The sequence below is a fragment of the Patiria miniata genome, unplaced genomic scaffold (genome assembly GCF_015706575.1).
Source record: "Patiria miniata isolate m_02_andy unplaced genomic scaffold, ASM1570657v1 HiC_scaffold_6, whole genome shotgun sequence".
NCBI classification, from domain to species: domain Eukaryota; kingdom Metazoa; phylum Echinodermata; class Asteroidea; order Valvatida; family Asterinidae; genus Patiria; species Patiria miniata.
The window spans coordinates 8,449,987-8,472,009 of NW_024037073.1; the positions used below are offsets into that span (position 1 = coordinate 8,449,987).

The 22,023-nt window shown below is 41.7% G+C and overlaps 1 protein-coding gene across 1 annotated transcript in view; it reads left to right on the top strand.

The window, feature by feature from the left end:
• The window catches only part of LOC119742801 (phospholipid-transporting ATPase ABCA1-like), an 89,590-nt gene that overhangs the window by 16,898 nt on the left and 50,669 nt on the right, over window positions 1-22,023 (top strand). The window contains exons 11-27 of the mRNA XM_038218976.1: window positions 265-517; window positions 1,652-1,785; window positions 2,824-2,940; window positions 4,452-4,649; window positions 6,337-6,430; window positions 8,024-8,141; window positions 8,933-9,112; window positions 9,954-10,176; window positions 11,363-11,584; window positions 12,143-12,350; window positions 13,321-13,440; window positions 13,901-14,078; window positions 15,350-15,481; window positions 16,578-16,717; window positions 18,421-18,558; window positions 19,969-20,291; window positions 21,481-21,553. Of these exons, the coding sequence (XP_038074904.1) occupies window positions 265-517; window positions 1,652-1,785; window positions 2,824-2,940; window positions 4,452-4,649; window positions 6,337-6,430; window positions 8,024-8,141; window positions 8,933-9,112; window positions 9,954-10,176; window positions 11,363-11,584; window positions 12,143-12,350; window positions 13,321-13,440; window positions 13,901-14,078; window positions 15,350-15,481; window positions 16,578-16,717; window positions 18,421-18,558; window positions 19,969-20,291; window positions 21,481-21,553 (2,851 nt within the window). The remainder of the gene's footprint in view (window positions 1-264; window positions 518-1,651; window positions 1,786-2,823; window positions 2,941-4,451; window positions 4,650-6,336; window positions 6,431-8,023; window positions 8,142-8,932; window positions 9,113-9,953; window positions 10,177-11,362; window positions 11,585-12,142; window positions 12,351-13,320; window positions 13,441-13,900; window positions 14,079-15,349; window positions 15,482-16,577; window positions 16,718-18,420; window positions 18,559-19,968; window positions 20,292-21,480; window positions 21,554-22,023) is intronic.

Consider the following 22,023-nt stretch of genomic DNA (forward strand, 5'->3'; position numbering starts at 1 on the left):
GCTACATCGTGACAGTGTGACAGGGGCTTGAGGCTTGCCCCGAATCACGTGATATATAGTAACGGTCTCTATGGTCGGGAGAATGCAAAGTTAAAACGTGCAAAGCATTGGATAAAGTCAACGTTCCAGAATTATTCAAATTTAACTCGCAAATGGCTTATTTAAAAGAGAAATCTCCATTTGAAGGTGAAACTCAAAAAAATAGCTCAGAGAGTATACCTATAAAAGTAACTTCACTTTATTTGAAAAAAACTCATATATCAGATTTCAGAACTAGACAGCTTCAACGACCTGATGAATGACATCAATCAGATCGCTGTCAAGAACGACTCCAACGACCTCATCTGTGGCAGCGTGGGGGAACTGATCGATCCCAGCCTCATCAACATGGATTCTACAGCCAACTCAGGCTTTGGACAGTTTGGGGACTTGAAAAAGTCCGGAGTTCAGAAACCCATGGCTAAAACTGCCTGGAGGAGCAAAAATGATTCCACGGACGATTTGCAGGGGCCTCCAGGTACGACTTGAAGGAAATGTACAATATTTAACAATTGTTGACTGCTGTGGTGTGGGATATGATGTTTTGAACACCCGAGGGGCGAATAGCACCCCAGGCGAAGCCGAGGGTGCTATAATGCGCTCTGAGGGTGTTCAAAACGTCATATCCCACATCACAGCAGTCAACAATTGTTTTGTTATATCTCTGTCTTGGATTCTTTGGATTTTGATGTAAAAATCAGGAAAACAAACAGCAGTAAACACAACAATTATGACAGTTCAACGTCAAATCCATTGCATGTCGAGTGCTTGAAACAGCTGATCGACTGCTAGTTCGCTGCTCCCCTCATGTGTCAAAACATGGTGAAAATAGTGTTGGTACCAATGATACAAGCGTTTCACACTGTACGTACCGTACGTACAAAGTCATAGCACACTCCCTGTGGGATATCACGTATTGTGTGCACCTGCGCTAGTCCAAAACTGGTCAAATGGTGTAAAGAACAGGTAACGGAATGGGTGATATTTTTACCATTTTTAAAGAAGAAATAAATTTGAGCTAATTTTCCTCATAGCAGCTCCAAAATTATGCGCAAAAGTGGCTTTCAACAAAGATGCTGCATTTGGCAAAGCAGCTTATAAAATTATATCGTTGATATTCTTTGAATATTTGAATAAAAAAATATGCTATTCAGACATTAAGTTGATGATCATGTATTTGTTATATTGGGCACAGCCAAGGGCGTCAATTGCTTCTCAAATGTGTCACTTGACGCATCTTTGGAATGAACCTTCTTTTATTGTTTTCTTCAAAATGACGGCATGCCGGAAAAAATAATTTCACAGGGAGTTTAGTGCCATTACTCTTTAAAACAAAGTAAGTTTTCAACAATAATTGGTCGGTTACTTTTTGGATAGCTGCAAACGAAACACTCTACCTTTAGCAGCGATTGACAGAGAGCAGGTGATGGCGGCGACCCAAGGGCTACGTACAATCTGAGGAAGAGGCGGCCACGGATGCAATTAGTCTTTGCCGAATTATAACTGCGTCAAATTTGCATGGTATTTTCTTGTCTTCTCTCTAACGTGTTTCAATTTTTCAGCAAATGGAATCACCAACATGTTTTGTGTGCTTTATCATTCGTTTTTGCAGAGGACTGTGAATGGGTGCAACAGATTACATCTACAGAAGTTGGGGGCATCCTCTGGGACAGACTGAAGCCGATGGTACAAGGGTACATTTTGTACACCCCAGACACCCAGGCAACCAAACGGATCATGAAGGAGGTAGGTTCATCACGGAGCCAATTGTTTGTAACCTTGCAACTCAGCTTTGGTGATCCTGTAGTAAAATGGACTTCTTGCACAACTGCACTACGTTTTAACTGTGAAGAAGTGAACGTTATTACTGTATCGTCGCCTTCACGATTTCCCTTTTGTATGCCCATGTTTTGTGTGAAATTGCATATTCAACAGAAGTAGATGGGGATAAGGGAGCTGCTTGTCGCTATAACGACTTGGATATGCACCACAGAGGATGTATGTTTGTATCCCCAAGAAACATTTCTCCATCATTGCAATATAGCAGCTGAATAATGTCCTTGCATGCACTAATTCAAGCATACGGACATCTAAATAATCCAGCATCGGCACCACGAACTGACACTCACGCGCAAGTGGGTGTCAGTTTGTGAAAACCATGTAATAATCAATTTCGGTTTCACGAACTGACACCCGGTATGCGTGTGCACAACAACACTGACGCGAAATAGGAAATTTTCATTTTCACGCTTTTTAATTAGTAAAATTAGGATCAGTGTCAATTTGTGAAACTGTAAATGTATGAGGTGCACTCTAAAAGTGCCGTACTGTAGAGCAGGGGTGTGAAATCTCAGCTTTAAAGCTGATTTCAGCTTTTTTTGTTTTGGATTTCAGCTTTTTTCCCTCACTTGCTGTGTACAAAAGTATTGGAGATTTCCAAAGTTCAGCTTTTTTACACCTTTTTCAGCTGTTTTCAGCTGTTTTCAGCTATTTTTATCAGTGATCACTCACACCCCTGGTAGAGGATGTGAGTTAAACCCAAAATAACCCGGTTCTGTAAATACGTGCGTGCAGCACACTCACACGCAGCTGAGTGTCAGTTCGCGGTGCCGATGACAAATTGTCCAACAACTTTTGCTTTTAACTACTTGTCAATCTTGTATGAAACGAGTAACACACCTTAGTGTTTGTAGCATAGAAGCAGGGGCACTCATGTATGTTTCAATATGTGGATGGTGTACGTACACAAATTCCATTAAGATCATTCTCTCCCCTATATTGCAGGCCGAACAACCGTTTGCCTCGTTACGAATGTTCCGGGACCTTTGCATGAAATGGCAACAGTACTCACCGTTGCTCCGAAACTTCATTGAAACAAATCCAGCCCTAGACATAGTAAACGTAAGTACATTTGCCACTTGCAATTTCCAACTTAAGTTTGTCAAAAAAAAAGTCCAATTGATTAATCCAGACAGGCTTTGCAACTAATTAGTGTTGTTTCCTTCTTGTCTTCTTGTTCATGGCCATCATTTTGCTGTGAAGTACTCTATGGGTGCAACCAAGTAAGTACATTCCCATAGACAACATGAAAAATCCTCTCGGGTGTTCAGGCTGCACAGAAAAATGATGATCAACATGTCGTCTTTCATATTCCTTTCAATTTTTGGTGTGTTGACCAATGACTTTTTGAAGAAATGTTCACCCAAGGAAGACAACTTCTAAAACACATGATATTTCCAAAACTGGAAAAGTGGTCATTGTGAGTAAGGATCTCCCACAACATGGCAAAATAGCGCCACTGTCGGTCCGATTGCATCCGAAATGCTCAGAATTCCATCAACAAACACCTCTCGTCATCATCTTCATATCGCCGAGAGCCTTTTGGCCTGCAGGCGCCCGCTTCTGCAAATAGGCGGTGTTGAATTTGGGTTCTCTGCAGTGCAGCAGCCTTTATTGTTGATGTACCCTAACGTGGCGCGGCCCCTAACGTGGCGCACTTTGATTTTTCGCCTGTAGCGCCTAGCTAGAGCAAAAGTTTTAACTGAAATTTCACAGAAAGTGAAATTTCATCAAATTATAAACACTCCCGTTCATAAATCGTGAGTTTATTTACCCGCTACAAAGTTAAAAGAAAAATTTATTTTGGCGTGATTTTCCGATTTTATTTTTAAGTGCAAAGTGAACCCTTTGAAAATGCCCCGAAAAATAAGAAAATAATTTTGTGACAAACATCTGGCTGGGTATGTAAGTAGAGATAATAATGATTTATCAGAATTTATCAAGTTTACAGAAATTCTTAAATGTTAATCTGGAATTTTCCGAGATTTATTTAAGTGCGCCACGTTAGGGAACACTCCGCCAAATTGTGCCCAATTTCTGGACGCCACCGTTTTTTAATTTCGGCTTAAATTTTATGAAACCGAAATTGTTCACAGAGGTTAAACAGCAAGCATTAATAAGGTAAAAGTACCAGTATTTCACTGCATGAATTTGAGGTTTGTCAACAAAGAGGTTTGGCAACACTACACGAGGAAATTTGGGTAAGCTTCGAAGTGCGCCACGTTAGGGAACACGACTATAGTTCATTAACTGAGAGACCACTCCACGTCATCAAGTTGTCCACCCAACTAGCATGAGGTCAGCCCGTCCTCTCCTTGCGAGTGCCAGGAGCGCCACGATCACTGCAGCTGCAAGACCAACGCATTGCACCCCGTGACTGCACCAGCTTGCCTTGCGCTCAGATACCGTTTCAGACAAAAAAAGTCCAGCGATCTCCTATGCGTCATTCTAGATCCTCGTTTGTCACCATAACTTGCCACGAGAGGCCGAGAAGGCGTCACCACACTCGCGACCGAAAGCATCAAGTAAATAAAATATTTAATGCAATTAAACAAAATGTTTAAACTGCACAGGAGTTTCAGGAAAACCCAGAGTTGATCACAGAGTTGGAGAAACTGCTGCAAACCAACTCAACTCCCGACTACCTCTGGCTGAAGGAAATCCTCCTCAACGCGGAGAACAACAAGAAAGAAAACAACGTCACTGACTCTTGGCTAGCTGCCATTGATGCCATCGATGAATTCACCAACACAACCCTAGAAATTTTCAGAGTGAGTATTTTGGTTTGTGAAGATCTTAAAAGATAAATTCAACAATCTCAACCGAATGGTGGATAATAGAATCTTTTGTTTACAAATCAGGGTCAACCTCAAAGGAACTCTGTAGTCCAATATGGTTATGGTGTTCGACTCACATGCTGTGGTACCCGGACAGAGAACATGTTGCTTGTGTTCTTGGGCAAGACACTTTACTACGATTGCCTTTCTCCATCCAGGAGTATATAAAATGGGTACATGTGAAGGTAGAGACCAGAATGCACTGATCTTGAGCTGCTGCAAAAAAGTTTTCTCATGGCCTGATGAACAGGGATACTAATTGTGAAGTGCTTTTGAGACCTTTTGTATAAAACACTATAAAAGCACCACGTTATTATTGTAATTATGATGAAGAGGCTACCTGCATTTACAATGTGATGTCTACATCGGAGGCTTAGAATCATCTGGCAGATGATTCTAAGCATCCAACATCTGGAAAAGAAAACTGAGAAACGCAGAAATAAACAGCAAAAGTAGCACCACATCTAAAGAAATTAATAGACTGATCTGTCAAGACGTGCCCCATAAATTTCTGACCAATCACATCTGCGATTAATGTCTAACATGCATACACAAAAGTCTGACATGCATGCATGCAAGTTTAAAGAGGTTGTGGAATGCTCGAAAACATTTCCGTCATTTTTTGGGTATATGTAGCCTAAGGTGTGATGAATTAAAAAAGACTATTGTTTCTGTCATGAAATGAGTACAAAGGGTACTTTTGAGAGCTATTTTTCAGGTCCTGTTTCGACCCGAACGTGCAATTTGTGTAAAAGTCGTCGTTGCGGGCAGCAAACAAAACACAGTAAAACGTGACGCAATAAACAGGACTCGTTTATGCTACTCTGCATCGGGAGTCCTGTTTATTACGTCACGATTTACTGTGTTATGTTTGCTGCCCGCAACGACGACTTTTACACAAATTGCACGTTCAGGTCGAAACAGGCATGACAGGACTTGAAAAACAGCTCTCAAAAGTACCTTTTGTACTCATTTTATGACAGAAACAATAGTCGTTTTTATTTCATCACACCTTAGGCTACATATACCCGAAAAATGACGGAAATGTCTTCGAGCATTCCACAACCTCTTTAACTTGCAGGGCCATTGCTCCCATGTGTGCATTGGGCTGGGCCTGTTGGATCGAATATTACATCTGGTTAGAATTATCTAATACCAAATTATTAATACCTAATGTATGTCATATTTTAAAGTATTACAAAATATTCTGACATCAAAATGTCTTCAGCATATTTGTATTTACCTTGTTAGCTACACATCACAGTGACACACCCAGGATTTGACTTGGGGGGGGGGCTCACAATTTGTAAGAAGTTAATTATTTTTCAAAAATCTTACCCAAAATATTTGGCCACAGAAAAAAAATTGGTTTTTTTTTTTGGCATTTGACATTGGTGGCGCCACTTACAACCTTATCATACTACTCGAAATAGGCCATATTCATATCACCAAGTACAAATTGTGGGAGTAAAAAAAAATTGACACCTCTTGGGGGAGGGCTCAAGCCCAAGCCCCCTCCCCCCCCCCCCCCTTGGGTGCGCCTCACCCATCAAGCATTAAATTAGCAGTAAGAAGTATCTCCTATTTTCTCATATTTGTTTTCATTTGTTCCCCTTAACAGTGTGTGAATCTTGATAAGGTTCGTGGATTCGACACCCAAGAAGAATTCCAAGAAGCTGCTAGCAAATTACAAGGAAACCGTACATTCTGGGGAGGTATACTTCTTGAAATGTTACGTTATTTTCCCAACCTTTCAACCTGGGACATATGTGAACACTTTTGTCAAGAAATTTCGGAGTGATGCTAATATTATGATTTGCCGAGGCGTTGCCTCGCCTGCTTCGCAAGCAAACACCTGCTTCGCTGGCGATCAACTTGTCGATCAACTGGGGAACAACTTGTGAATGCACTCACACATATGGGTCTCAGGACAAGGCATTGTGTTTACTGTTGTTCCTGTAACATAACTGAACATAGCACTCATTCGCTTTGTTACAGTTAAAGCTATAGTCCATCATTTGCAGCCATCCGAAAAGTAACTGGCGTAATTATTGTTGAAAAACAAACTTAGTTGAAAGATAGTAAGGGAACTAAACTCCCTGTGAAATTATTTTTTCTGGGAAGCTGTCATTTTGAAGTAATCAACGAAAGAAGGCATTTCCAACGGTGATTCTTAAGAAGCACCGTAGGAAAATTTTAATTAGTAGTTCGTTTTGTTATTCAGTGCAGCGCGCACAAGTATTGGAACGACGCACACACGCGCGCGGTTGTTATAATTCGTCGGATCAGTGCGCTACGTCGCGTATAGCTGCAATTCAAACAATTCAAAACATGATTCAGTAACTTTTGATTTGAAATTGAGATCTTAGAATGCTGTTTTTCTCGGAATGTACAGCTGAAGCTGAGCTGAAACTTCATCAGGTTAGTTGTTCAGTATCCTTCATTAGATTTTGAACCCTTTTGTTGCTTCAAACGAACAAAATGCACAAATTACAAATGATGGACTATAGCTTTAAAGTCAACAAGTTTTCGGTAAAAGTCAGTGGCAAGGTGTGAAAAAAACGCACGTTTTGCGCTACTTTGCGCAAGAAAACCTGCTATAACTCCCAAAGCATTTGTTGTTGTCATTTGGATCAAGCGGCTTGTTGGAGTCTAATACTTTCTCATTACATTCATGTAAAAGTTATGGTGATTGGTGAATTGTAACCCGTTGCCCTAGTCAAGAGTAGCGTATTTGTTTTATAACGCGAAATCCTGGTGCGTGCGATACAAATGGACGCGCGCGCGCACATGTACTGTGCTCCACACACACACAATACATGTAGGCCTAAATGCACTGTGCGTGTGCAGCGCGTGTAGTAATATTTGAGTGAGTGCTATGTTCTGATACGATAACACTCTCCTATCGACTTAGCACACAGACTAACATTCGAGTACTGTTCTCAACTAACAACGAAAGTTCTGTTGTTCTTTCTTTGTCTTGCTGTTCTTGGGATGTATGAAAAACCTGTGAAAAAAACTCTTTTTACTCACACTGTGAAAACTCTTTCAACCTAATTTTTTACTATGATTCCCTTTAGTGTTTCTCTTCATTTTGCCACCGATAGTCCTAACCCTAAAATGCCTCTAAACCTGTTTTTCAGAGAGGGGGAAACACTGTGTGGACGTGGGCAAGTCCACACAACGTTGCTGCTACCTGGTTTATGTGGACCTCTTATGTTCGGAAGTCCACACAGTGAATGTAATGCTTGTACACCCATACACCCTTTGCGCTTTTGTGTATAGCAATGATTGTTCTTTCCATCTAGGTGCTGTGTTTGAAGGCTTTAACAAGTCCACTTCCAATGACACAATTCCACCCCATGTGATTTATCAACTGCGCATGGACAGCAGTATGGTACGAAGCACAGAAAAAGACAAACAGAGGTAAGGCCAACAAATTCATTTCATTAATTTTTGGATGACATAAAAGTAAAAAAAAAAATGATATAATTAATTTTTAAAAAAGAGAGACATCAAAATTTAAATCAGAACTACTAACTTTTTTAAGAATTAGTAATTCATCTTCCCTGTCATCAAGTAGTCTTTGGTTAAATATGAAAGGGATCTATTTCATGAACTTCCTTTGAAGTTGCTTTCCAAAATTTGCTTGTCTTTAACAAAGACATTGGCAAATTTGGGCGATTCACAATGCAGTGCACCACCAAGAGTTTGCCACAGAAAGTTCATTTTTCCCAGTTGCATTGTGGAAGATGGTCGGCAAATTTGCAATGCGGGGGACATTTGAAATTGTTAGTTTTTCTGGTCAGTAGTTTCGTGAGCGTATGATTCAAGTATATGTTTGCCTTTTTTCTTTTTATCAATATGTTTTTTATTTTGTAAGGCGGCAGAACGCTATGCCCCAGTCTATAACATACTAACTCAAGTTGTCTACTGACACTCATTCAAATGGGCAGTGTTTTGTCGACCTTAAAACCTGCACAATGGACTCTCCATGGCAAACTCTTGATGCGCACTGCATTGTGAATTGCCCGAATTGGGGGACCGCCAACATAGGGCTGGATAGCTCCGGTTGTCCGGAGGTTGCAGGTTCAAACCCCGCTCTGGTCAATTTCTTTGTTCAACTTTGGTCAAAAAAAGATAACCTAGTTAGTTTTCCGTTGTGATTGATTTGAAGATTTGCTTATTGGTAAGTTTTTTGGATGTGGATGTTTCAGCTTTTGGTACCCGACACCCATGAGTAATGTCTTCCAGTATGGACAGTACATCATGGGCGGCTTTGTGTTTCTTCAAGACATGCTTGAGCAAGGTATCATCAAGGCGTCCCTCGGAAAGAAAGATTCCGGCGCCGGCGTGTACATCCAAGAGTTCCCGTACCCGTGCTACTCAAGTGACTTGTGAGTGGGATACTTGAACAGATTTGTCAAGATGTACAATTATTACACCTTAAGCATATGAACCGAACACCCTTTTTTCATCAGTCGATGTACAATTGCGCCTTGAAAAGAGCTACCCCGCACGTGCACATATGCGCACGCACATGAAACAGAGATGTCTCATTATCCAGCGCCCTCTATAGTCCTGTGATTTTGTTTCAACGGTGAAGCATTGATAAAAGTTTTGATAAAATGCTCTTTAATTTGCCGCTGGCTGTTTCGTGTTTGTGTTCAGCTATCAATCTCACCAAACAGGTTCAATTAAGCACCTTTCTTTACATTCAGTTTTGAACTTCACCCACCATAATAAGTTACGCTAATACACTGCGGGAATTTCGAAACTTCAAAATGAGACAGTTCCACGATAATGAAACATTAAAGGTAGAATGTATCATTTGTCATTTGTGCATTTTTTTGTTTGAAGCAACAAAAGTGTTCATAATCTACGGATGGATGCTGAACAACTAACCTGATGAATTTCAGCTCAGTGAATGCTGTATATTCCGATAAAACAAAATTCTAGGATCACGAATTCAATTCGGGAATTAGTACCCTGGAAAGATTAGCTGCTGGATTTGTAAACTGTTTGCTGATTGTACCACGCCAAAACTTTCATAACATACAAATAAATATACACAAACTCTGTAAGGCCTCCCTGCTTTGATCATATTTATCATTTTGCCAATGGAATTTGGCCCTCAAAGGTCAATCCCCCCCCCCTTTTTGGTAATCATGGATCTGCCCCCCCCCCCTCCCCATTCATGTCTAACACCCTCTGTGACTGTTTCCTGTACTGTCCCAGCTTCATCAATACCCTGGGGGTCGCGCTGCCGCTCTTCATGGTCTTGGCCTGGGTCTTCTCGGTAGCCATGACCATCAAAGGCGTCGTCCTGGAGAAGGAGTTGCGTCTCAAGGAGATGATGAAGGTCATGGGTATGGGCAACGGGGTGCACTGGGTGGCCTGGTTCATCAACAGCTTCGTGGTCATGTTCGTCAGTAGCTGCTTGCTGGTCCTGGTTCTGAAGGTAGGCTATCTTGTTGGTCAGTCGGTCCGACTGTCTGTCTGTCTGGATGTGATTGATTTGTTGTGCATAAACATGTTTGTGAATTTTGACTAGTGCCCCACAAGGCTACCTGGGTTAAAATCTACAGCTGGCCAGTGTACACTCCGGTGTTAGTGTGAACAGTATGCCTCAGCCTCGACTCCGTGGGGACGTGCACATTTCTTCACTTGCCCCTGGCCATGAGGAATATGTTAACGATGCTGACTGGCTACTCCGAGCATGCTGCATGTGTATTTTGAAGAGTGCACACCCTGTATTCGCTCACGCGTTATCTCCTGCACGTTTCTTCACGTACAAACATTTTTTTCTTCAAAACTGCGCGTTGCCTGTACAATATGGATTGTGGAAGCCTCCTTTTTTGCCAAAAAAAATTGTATCTTGTGTTGTAAAGGGACGACAGAGGTACGTACATTTAATATAAATGCTTGCGTAATAACGCGACGTTGAAATCTCATGCATGAAAGGATTGATTCTACAAAAAAACTTCCAAATGTTTATAGCCATCTACGTCGCACGTGAGATACATCGACTGCAGTCCTAATTGAAATGTGCCAAATAGTGGCACATTTTAATTACACAATTCTAGGGGTGAAGATCGCACAAGGCATGATGGGAACCAATTAAACTCGATTCTGCTTATGCGGTGATTTCAACTCAGGTTGGCAGTGGCGCACCCAGGATTTGGCTTGGGAGGGGGGGCTCAAAAAAAATTTCAAAAATTGTTGCCAAAAACGTTTGGCCGCAGAAAAAAAATTAGAATTTTTTTTTTTGGGGGGGGGGGGGACTAACTATTTTGGCGTTGGAGGCGTGCCACTAAAGCCCGGTTCATACTTCACGCGAAAGCAAAAGTGAAGCGTACTTTGTGACGTCAACAATACATTCGAAGCGCGTACACCATTGTTGACAACATGAATTTCGCTTCGCACAAGCTTTCGCGTGAAGTATTAACCGGGCTTTACACCCCTATTATACTACTCAAAAATAGGCCACACACATATCACCAAGGTAAAATCATGGGACTAAAAAATAAAAATTACCCCCCCCCCAAAAAAAAAAAATTGACAACCTGGGGGTGCCACTGCAGGTAGGTGAGATGATAGTGTCAAAAGGCCTATTGGTGCAATTGTCTTTCTGTTTTGTTTTCCAGGTCGGCAATATCACGATAAACACTGACACCTCCATCCTTCTCTTGATGATGGTATCATTCAGTGTCTCCACCGTCACCCTGTGCTTCCTGATCAGTACCTTCTTCTCCAAAGCCAACCTGTCGGCGGCGTGCGGCGCCGTGATATTCTTCCTGACGTACGTCCCTTACAGCATGGCCTACGCCTGGGATTCCCAATTACCTCTTGTGGCAAAGTTCTTCCTGGTAAGTAGGATGGTGCCAAACATTCCAATGATCTTTCTTAATCCGACTAGTAGTTGATTTCATGAAACTTTTATCAGCGACAAAACGCCCTTTTTGGACAGAGCCTTATTTTGAGATTGACTGCTTTTCCGTCAATCGCAAAAAGTAACAAAGTTGGGCTCAAATTATAGCCGCTATTAAAAGTCGCAATGAGGTCTGAATAAATTACATTTAGACTTCAAATAAAAATGATTTTTGGGTCCACTTTGCCGCTGTCCGGCCGCCATATTTGTCCGTTTCTTAGAATGAACAACGCATGTGTGTGATGTATTTCCACCAGTGACTCTGCTACATGAGCAGGGTCTGTGGTGGCTGACCCGGCTGAGCCCCGGGTCTTAGGGTTCGTCTTAGCTAAGATCGATCGTAGAGCGGGGACTCGTCTTAAGTCCTAAAGGAGTCGCAAGATAAAAAGAGTTTCGTGAAATCGGCCCAGGTCTGTTAGCTGAGCCCAAGGCTTGTGATGTTAACAAATCCGTGGTATCACTAATAGCAACTTAACATGGCTGAATTTTCTCGCAGTGCCTGTCGAACACCATGGCGTTCGGCTACAGCTCCCAGTTCTTGAGTCTCTTTGAGACCCAATCAACCGGCATACAGTGGTGGAATATTAACGAGATGCCTAAATCCTCCAGTGAATCCATGACCTTCCTGCAAGTCTTGGCGATGATGTGGGTCGATTCCTTCATCTATATGCTGCTGACATGGTACATTGAGGGGGTCTTCCCAGGTACGTTCTTGGATTAAAAGAAAAGCCTTTCGTAATCAAAATGCTTTCAAATTGTTTTTTTTTCAATGGGGCTACGAAACTGTCATCCCCACCAGGCTCCTATGAGAAAGCACAAATGTAAACAAAGCGTGACGTCATCAGTACAGAGGCTTATTGTGAATGCGAGTCTGAATGTGATGTCTCAAGCCCCAGTCACAGATTCACGGTTGGAGCTACGAATATCCACGGTTTACCAAGAATCAATCGATCACGATGAACCGTCGAGATTCGTTGAGATATCGACTTTCTAAGAATGCACTACGGTTTCAGGACAGATAACCACGACTGTCCTAAGGTTTCTCTACAAATACACCACGGTTTGTCAAGAATTTAGGCAGATTGTTGAAGAATATCGACGGTATTACTGAGAATAATGACGTTAACGCCTCGGTTGTCTGCGATCAGGCCGCGGATGACCAAGCAATAAAGCAACCACATTCGTAGTACAACCTTAGCAGAATCCTAGCATATCCGTAGAACATTTGTAGCAAATTCGTAGAGATTTACACCACGAATGATCTACGAATCTCCAAGAATATGTGCGAATAGCCACGAATAACACTACGAATTAGTACGGTTATCCTGCCGATGTCCCACGGTTGCACTACGGATTGATTTTCATGATGATTCACCACTGAAGTTTGAAACAGTTTAAAACTTCCATAGCCCCTCCACGAATACCCAAGGAAGTGGACAAATAACCACGGTACTCCCGTGGTTTATCACAAATTTCAAACCGTGGAGATCCGTAGCTCCAAACCGTGAATGTGTGTCTGGGCTTTAGCAAGCACTCTCCGTAAAAGTTTAGAAGAGCTGAACAAAAGTGATAGCTGTTTCATGTTTTATAGTGATGTCAAATTCCTTTTGAACCAGTTTTATACTGATTGGCTTTTACAACAACCCGTCTTATTGTGTTGTACATTCTATGCAGGTGCCTACGGCATGCCCCGCCCCTTTTATTTCCCATTCCAACGATCGTACTGGTGTGGTTCCCATGCTACCGATGCCCTGGATGAGGACATACTGGCATCTGGTAAAGATCTGCCAACAGGTATACCAGCCTCAAAATTCCCAATTAAATTCAAACAAAATACATACAAAATAAGGGCACTCGACATATTGGGGGGGGGGTTAAACGCTGATGAAAAAAGGGCAATTGAATGGAAAAGGGCAGTCTTTACAAAATATTGGGGGGGGGCAAATATCCCCCTTACCACCCCCCCCCCTTCCCGAGCGGTTAAGAGCACTGGACTCAAGCTCTGGTGTTTCTGATCAGCAGAGTGTGGGTTCGAGTCCCCGTCTTGACACTTGTGTCCTTAAGGAAGACACTTCACCATTATTGCTTCGTCTTTGGATGGGACGTAAAGCCAGAGGTCCCGTGTGTTGTGTTATGCATGTTAAAGAACCCAGTAACACTTATCACTGAGAGAAGGGGTTTGCCCCGGTGTTTCTGGCAGTGGCTGCAATATGCGCCGCAGCGGAAATAAATGTTTTCATGAATTGAATTTCAGACAACTCTGACTTTGAGCCAGAACCCACCCACCTGAAGCTTGGCGCTTCCATCAACAAATTGTACAAGATCTACAAGACCGGCAAGAAACTGGCCGTCAACAACCTGAGCGTCAACTTCTACGAGGGGCAAATCACCTCCTTCTTGGGGCACAACGGCGCTGGCAAGACCACCACAATGTGAGCATAGAAATCATAGCTGACTACTGGTATAATGTGGTTGGCCACTAAGTGTAGCATAGTGGTTAGGGCTCATGACTCATGATCAAGGGTCAGGGGTTCGAATCCAGCCGGTCGTTTGCTGTGTCCTTTGGCAAGCCACTTCACCCCCACTTGCCCCTCTCCACCCAGGAGTATAAATGGGTACCGGCAATAGCTGAGGACTAACCTGCGATGGACTTGCATCCCATCCAGGGGAATAGAAGTATTCTGGTTTCCTGCCTGTGCTTTCTAGTGCCAAAAACCCAACAAATTTTGCATGCACAAAATAATTTATTTCAAAAGAAAAATTACAGCGCAGGGCTTTTCGTATCATTTTGTCTTATGAATATTGTCTCAATAGGTCTTACAGTGAAATATGTTCCCAACTCAATGTTCCCCCACTTTCCCGCCGCAGAGAACAATTGTGTTCCGTGTTTGGCAAATCACTACTCACTTCCCACAAATTCAGAGACTGGCTGCCCCCGATTAGGAACAATGGGTTAAGGAACAATGATCGTTTCAGCACAATATGCTGTAGGACTAACAGGTACTATTACTGCTCTATTCCCTACTGATTAACAAAGATATGTGACCTCTTTTTCCCGAGTTGATGAAGGAACTCGTTGTTGGTCACAGTTTCCGGTAAACTTATTACATGTAGTGGGTTGGGTATGCATGAACGTATAGAGCTCACTCAATGACGGTCATCTCTGTGGGGGGGACTGCGACTGCGTATTTTACGCAGTCGGATTTGAATGATTTTAATTTTTATTACTTGTGTGTATTTTGTTGTGATTTACCTTTTTAATGTATCTTTCACACGATGTAATTCTTTGTAATTTTAATATATAACGATTTCTAATGTGTGTAAATTAAACTGCAATTCGGCCTTATGGCTGTGAAAGTTTAATAAAATAAACTAATAATAATAATAATAATAATAATAATAAAATGCAAGAAATTATCTCAAGAGCCTGAAATAATACCTTAAATATTACATTGAAACTATTTTGGATGCCCCTTGTGGGCTTTATAACCTGTGGGCTTTATAAAATTAATGTCGAGTAACTTCACAACTTGCACAGATTGGACACAGGAGGTGCACGTTTTGGACTTCATCAATACTTAGTATCTGTTTTGTTAAGTTTTGTTAAAATGTACAAACCGTTTGTCAATCGGTGTTAAATCGTAATTAGTGTCTATTTGAGTTGTTACTGTTTTTTGTGTTGTTTTGCTTCCTATTGACACAGGTCTATATTGACGGGGCTGTTTCCACCCACGGCCGGTACCGCTTACATCTATGGCAAGGACATCTTGAAGGACATCAGTAGAATCCGCAAGAGCCTTGGCATGTGCCCACAACACAATGTGCTCTTTGACTAGTAAGCAGCATTTTTTCTTCTTGTAAAATATGCCAATTGGATAGGGCACTTCAAAATTTGGTAATTTCCTTTGCAGAGTAAACAATTTTCCATGTGCTTGCAGATCAAATAATACAGGTTGTCCCACAACAGTCGAAAACCATTTAATAAAGGTATAGTGCAAGTGAGTTTTGGAATATTTTCAAATTACCTCTTAAAGTCAGATAACCAATCTACCATACAAACTTTATTTCATTCAAATTGATGCATTGGAACAAATGCTACGCTTCATCAAACTCCAGGTTGAAAATCTTCTTGGGCCACTTTCCTTGAAAGTGAGAAAACGCAGTTAAAGAAACGCACAAAGGATTTATTTCCATTGTTCAGGAGCAATGTGTGACTTATTCTACCAGCTTGTAAACTTGATAAATACAAAAGTGGCCCAAGTGGTTTTTCAAGTCCCGTATTGTGATTGCTGTATCATTTGAACAAAACATCCTAATGAAACCAACTAAAAAGTATTTGGAAGACCAATTATTCTACTCAGCAACACATTAGGCATGATTTTGAATGCTGCCCCCACTTTTCTGAAAACATGCCCAATTTGACTGTTAGGGTTTTTTTTTGTGGGACAAACGTATTTGAGTGAAGGTGGCAACAAATACGGAGAGAAGTTCTTTTTAAGTTAGTTAGTACACAAGTATTTTTCTTGCTCCGATTTTGATCTCTTGGAGATTGCAGATTGGATTATCATTGCCTCCATAACATTGTGTACATTTATTTGCTGTGTCCCAAACTTATTAAGTATTCAAAACTTTGTACACTCGTTCGCAGTTGAAATGCTGAACTAGCATTTTGGAACAACTTTTTCAATGTTCGTAATTTATGATAATACACACTTTCAAAAATTTCTTCAGAATTTTGGAAAGGCCTTTTTCCCATTTATTTTTGTTTGTTTTGCTTTGTTTTTGTGGAGGGTTTGTGCTTGTTGGTGTTTTTTACTTTGTTTAGTTTTTTTTTGCAACTTTTGAGCTCGGTTAAATGCTTCATTGATTTTTCTTATTCACTTTCAGCAGTCTATTCTCTCCATTTATGTATTCCTTTTTATGTTAAATAGTATGACTGTGGCAGAGCATCTGTGGTTTTTCGCTCGGGTGAAGGGTGCAGCCGATCATGAAATCAAGTCAGAGATGACTCTAATGCTGAAACACCTACGTCTGGTGAACAAGAAAGATGAACTGGTGAACGACTTGTCAGGTAACAGACTATACCTGGGTTTGCTGTTACTATTGCACATCAGATGTTTTATTGATGTGCACCACCCCTCCACACCCCCACCCACACATGAAACACCACAAAAAGAAAAAGTTCACACTCATTGGAGGGGTCATAATTTTGAATCTGATCGTCTCATGATGACGTCATTTATATACACCTTTTGGGAATTTTGTTAGCTACATTTTGATACGCCGTTTGCTACCAAAGACTGCAAATTGTTCAAGATTGACAACGGAAAAGTTGAAACTTAAGAGATACGTGAGGAGAAATTGCTGAGTGCCAACACACGTGCCTGTAATTCATTGGCCCTATTGACTGCACAGTGCCCAAACAAAGCGCGGGTAATTCAATTTCACATGTTCCCATGCATACAAGCTTGGTGTGATTGATGTCCCCTGCCGTTCATTTTGGGCAGTGTCACATTGTCACACAGCAATTTCCACTCGACCCGCGTATTCTTTAAACGTGCAACTTTTCAAACTGCATGAATTTTCATAAACCGTTGTCAATCTTTTAAAAGACGATTTACAGTCTTTGGTAGCAAACGGGGTATCAAAATGTAGCCAACAACGTTCCCTAAAAGTCTACATAAATGACGTTATCATAATAGGATCAGATTTAAAGTTGTGACCCCTCCAACGAGTTTGGACTTAGTCTTTCTTGCGATGTTTATATGGACTCCGCGCATGAATATGAAATGGCGCTTTGTGACCATTTTCAAGAGCCCCAATGGGAGCGACACACCACCCGGGCGTACTGGTTTGACACGTATGGCTTGAAGTACACATGACTAGCTTTATTCTGAATGTGCACAAACCCATAGCGTCTTTGCATGAGGCGTCATCAGTGCATTCAAATGCCCCTTCCAGTGGTCTCCCCCAACTCTCCCTTTGTAACTGTAGAGGGGGTACTTGTGCACTGAGTCCTTATGTGAAAAAAAGAGATATGTTTCATTGTTTTTTCTCTCTATCCATTGAAAAAAAAAAATTACTCAAGAATTATACTGAAAGTTTACAATAACCATAAGCTTGAAATCACAACAAATGTATTTTATAAACAAAGGGTTCAGGATATATTTGTCTCTTCAGCATTATTTTGGAATTTACGTTTTTGTAGCAATCCTTCAAATTCAAATGTACAATTTTTTGTTACGCATGTAATCTCCCCTTATGATTTATTTTACGATTTGTAATGAAATATCTCTGAGTGATCCCTGTTTGCTGTTTCCCAGGTTTGCAGCGTTTCTAATTTTGCTAGCATCGTGATTTCAGGCACGTTCCCCGGCTACATGGTTATTATATGGATTTATGGCATCTAACTACGACCCTTAAACTAAAACATTGATAAACTGGGTACGGCCAACATAGGTCTGGATAGCTCAGTTGGTAGAGCACCAGTATGGTATTCCCGAGGTTGCACGTTCGAACCTGTCTCCTGTCAATTTCTTTATTCAGTTTATAATTATTTAAGTAAGATTTGAGGCTTTGCATGGTGGAGATACTAAATAATGAAAGGTTTGCGGAAACACCATGTGCGAATAATTTCTCAACTAAGAGAATGGTTCTGAAAAGAACCAGAGGTATAAACTCGACGTTCCGGTCAGTATGCTCTGACCGTCTTCAGGAGAGTGCCTAAACTAAAATTATATAACATTTTTGACATCATTTCTCATCATCTTTCAGGTGGCATGAAGCGTAAGCTGTCCATTGCAATGGCCTTTGTGGCCGGATCCAAGATGGTCATTTTGGATGAGCCCACGGCCGGCGTTGACCCCTATGCTAGGAGAGAGATCTGGGAACTACTTGGCCAGTACAAGGAAGGTAAGTTCTCTAGTTGCTTTTCTGGAAATGTGAATTGATGACATTCAAACCCCAGTTGTAGAAAGGTGTTTTAAAGCCCCGTCTGACTCAAACCATAAGAAAAACTGGAAAATATAAGAACAAAAGGAGATGGAATCATGAGGATGTGCATTCAAGTAACTAACAGACGAAATATAAATCCTATTATACAAATATTGACTGACTCAAGCTAGTGTAGTAAGCAAGCCTTTCGAGATGATCTATGAAGCATCCTATTGTCCCGATTCCAAACCGAGGCAAAAGAGAACACTTCGTGGGTCACTGAAACCAAAAAGGTACCGATACTCTACCATGCAAAGCCTAAAATCTTATATGCTATAGTTCTTTTTTAGAGCCAGGCTGACTTTGTGAAGTCTTTTTGGCCATACATGACAGAATAGTAAACATGCCATGTGAAACCGTGAGACAGAATCTGTGGATGAGATTTTGTAGAATTTCTGGCTACGCATGCAAGACTGTCAATGAACATTATAAATATGTATTACTTGGTGTCAGCCCACCCATGCCCATGCACCCCTCATGTCTGTTTTTAAGGGGGTTTGGGAGCCACTTGTCTGGGCTGAGACATGGAGCAAGTGCCAGAGAGCACTAGTAGTTGACAAGTAGTTTACTCCTGATGTAACTCGCGCCTATGCACTAAAATAAACTTGGGAATTTCTCTTCAAATACTGGTCATAACTTCATCACAACACTTCTTTAACCTGGCATTATAATGCGCACGGCCAGCCATGACGCCAGCTCCAAGCATTAAGGAGGGGGGCCACAGTACAAACGAGGGGGGGGCTAACCTCAAGAAAAAAAACACACTTGTATACAATTTTACGCATTTTTACGGTTCTTGCCGATGGAGGGGTCAGTTGCTCGTCGGGGGGGGGTGGGGGGGTGTTTGGGGGAGCCACCCTTGCTGTTCCCCCCTTGTCGACCGGCCTTCGCATGGCTATTGGTAACCAGATATGGAACTGTGCCTCAGGCTCTGGTTCAAAATAGTCAACCAGGGTAGTGACTAGTCCAGCCACTATGAACAAAAAAATGTCTGAAACACTTTTGTTCCGGACAAACTGTCTGAAACATGAACAATGGCGATGATATTTCAGACATGTGGTCACTGTTTCAGATATTTTTTTGTCTGAAACATAAACCTGTTAAAACCACTTACATATCAGACTTCTGTGAACCTTAAAATATCCGAAACAAAAAGCTTATCAAGAAACTTGCCTGTCTGTTGACTTAAAAATGTCTGAAACTTATCATGGCCAGTTTCAGACACCTCTGGTTCATAGTGAGCCATCCTGTGTTAGAGTGAAGTTGGTGAGATTATGGTTGACCATAGTTCGATTGACTTGTGACAACATCCCTGCTTATATGTCACAGGCCGCACAATCATCATGTCCACCCATCACATGGACGAGGCAGATGTCCTTGGCGATCGCATTGCCATCATCTCCGCCGGCCAGCTCAGATGCTCGGGTTCCTCCTTGTTCCTCAAGAGTCGTTTCGGAAGCGGCTACTACCTCGTCCTCAACAAGCGCATACCAGGCGATAACATCCCGGTCTCCCCGCAGCTCACAGACCCGGCCTACCAGACCGAGATGAGCAACGGTCCAGATCTCGTCACAGGAGCCATGATGAATCAACACCAGGATGAGGAGAAACCGAAAAAAGAGATGGACTTGGATCTTGTAGAGCCAACTGAGGTAACTTTTGGAAGGAAGTCTTTAGTTCAAATTTGAAGTCTCTGCTTATTGTTAGCACAAAATCTCCGCTTACTGTAGCAGAAACTTTTGCAGTTACGGTTAGCATATTTCAGGGTTAGCATGGAATTCTGGATTATGCGCATGCGTACAACTCGCAACAAACAATTCTGTGCTTACAGGATTACGACAGATTTTTTTTGCAAGCCCTGTTGCACAGAGTGGTGATCGTAACAAGGGAGGATCCAGAACACTATTTTTAGGGGGGGGGCCAAAAAAAATGTGATCTCCCAAAAAGTGGGCCAAAAAAATTACGGCGTGGGGTTCGAGGCCCGCTTAAGAGATCAGAAAAATTTTTTGATTCTAGATGCTTAGTGGTGCGACCTGAGGCAATTTCTGACCACTTTAACCAATGCTTTTTGAGGAAAAGATGGTGGTGTACTCATTGCCTGCCTTTATTGCAACGTCCCTTTAAAAAAAAATGGGGTTCGTTTTTTGGGGGGCCATGGCCCCCTTTGGCCCCCCTGGATCCGCCCTTGATGGTGAGCACAGAATTAGCCATGAAATTGGCCCAGGATCAGTTAATGGTGTCAACATGGAAATTTCGGGTAACAAAGATATTTAATGACCAAGATTAAAAGCAGTTTCTTCCAGACAGGGCTAGATTGAATTTGCAGCACTAGGTTTTGGGCCCAAGTATGGGAAGCTATGGAGATTGGCGCGCGTGGCGAGTACTGCGCGATGTGGGGCAGAACACAGCTGTGCCGGTGTTATGTGAATTGAGGACTATGAAATACTGACTCACTGGTAGTATTGCGCATGCCTAAGTGAGGATTGTGAATGCTCAACCAATGAAAGGGTAAAAGGAACCAGCTTTCATAGGAGTCCAAATTTCATGTGACACTGGAAAAGTGTTTAAGACCGGCCAGCCGGTGTTTTATCAACCGTATAAGACCAGCCACGTGAAGGGCTCTCGACCAATAGGAATGGGTAAACTGTCTTAGTTACTTATGAATTTAGAATAAAATGTGAATCATGATAAACATTGTGATTTACAGATAAACATATTTGTAAATAAAACATTGAAATACCTAATTTGCAGAGGTCATTGATCCGCAGGTTTCCTTTTGAAATGGATATGCAAAACTTTTTAGAGGTTTCAAGGATTATTTTTTAATGTTTTTATCAGCAGATGAAAGTCGCCCTTGAGCCAGACGACGATGAGTTGCGCCTCAAGAAATCCAAGCCCCCAATTGACATTGCAGGTATAAAGGACAATACACCAAGCCAAATCATTCCTTAAGACATTAAAAAATGTAAGATTATTATTTGAAAGTGCATGTAGAAAATATTCCTTTGACCTGTCCACTACTGCACTGGCACTCTACCAACTCAGCTGCCTTGTACTGTTCTGGTGGTCTGCCCACCGGTGTTGCCAGACCATTTTAACAAAAGTGGCTTGCTGGCTTGATAACACATTTGCTGACAGATCATGCCTTCACACTATTTAAATAAGACTTAAGGGTTTGCATGGTGGACATGATCAATGAATGGGAGGTTTGCGGTAACACCATGTGAATGATATCCCTTAGTGATGTAAGATTTTAGGCTGTGCATGGTGGAGTATCAGTATCGTTTCAGTTTGCGGTAACACCATGTGGTAATAAGTACTGTCCCTCTGTAGATATTTAGTTCTGATAAGAACGTGTCCTGCTTATTATCAACTTTCGCCAAG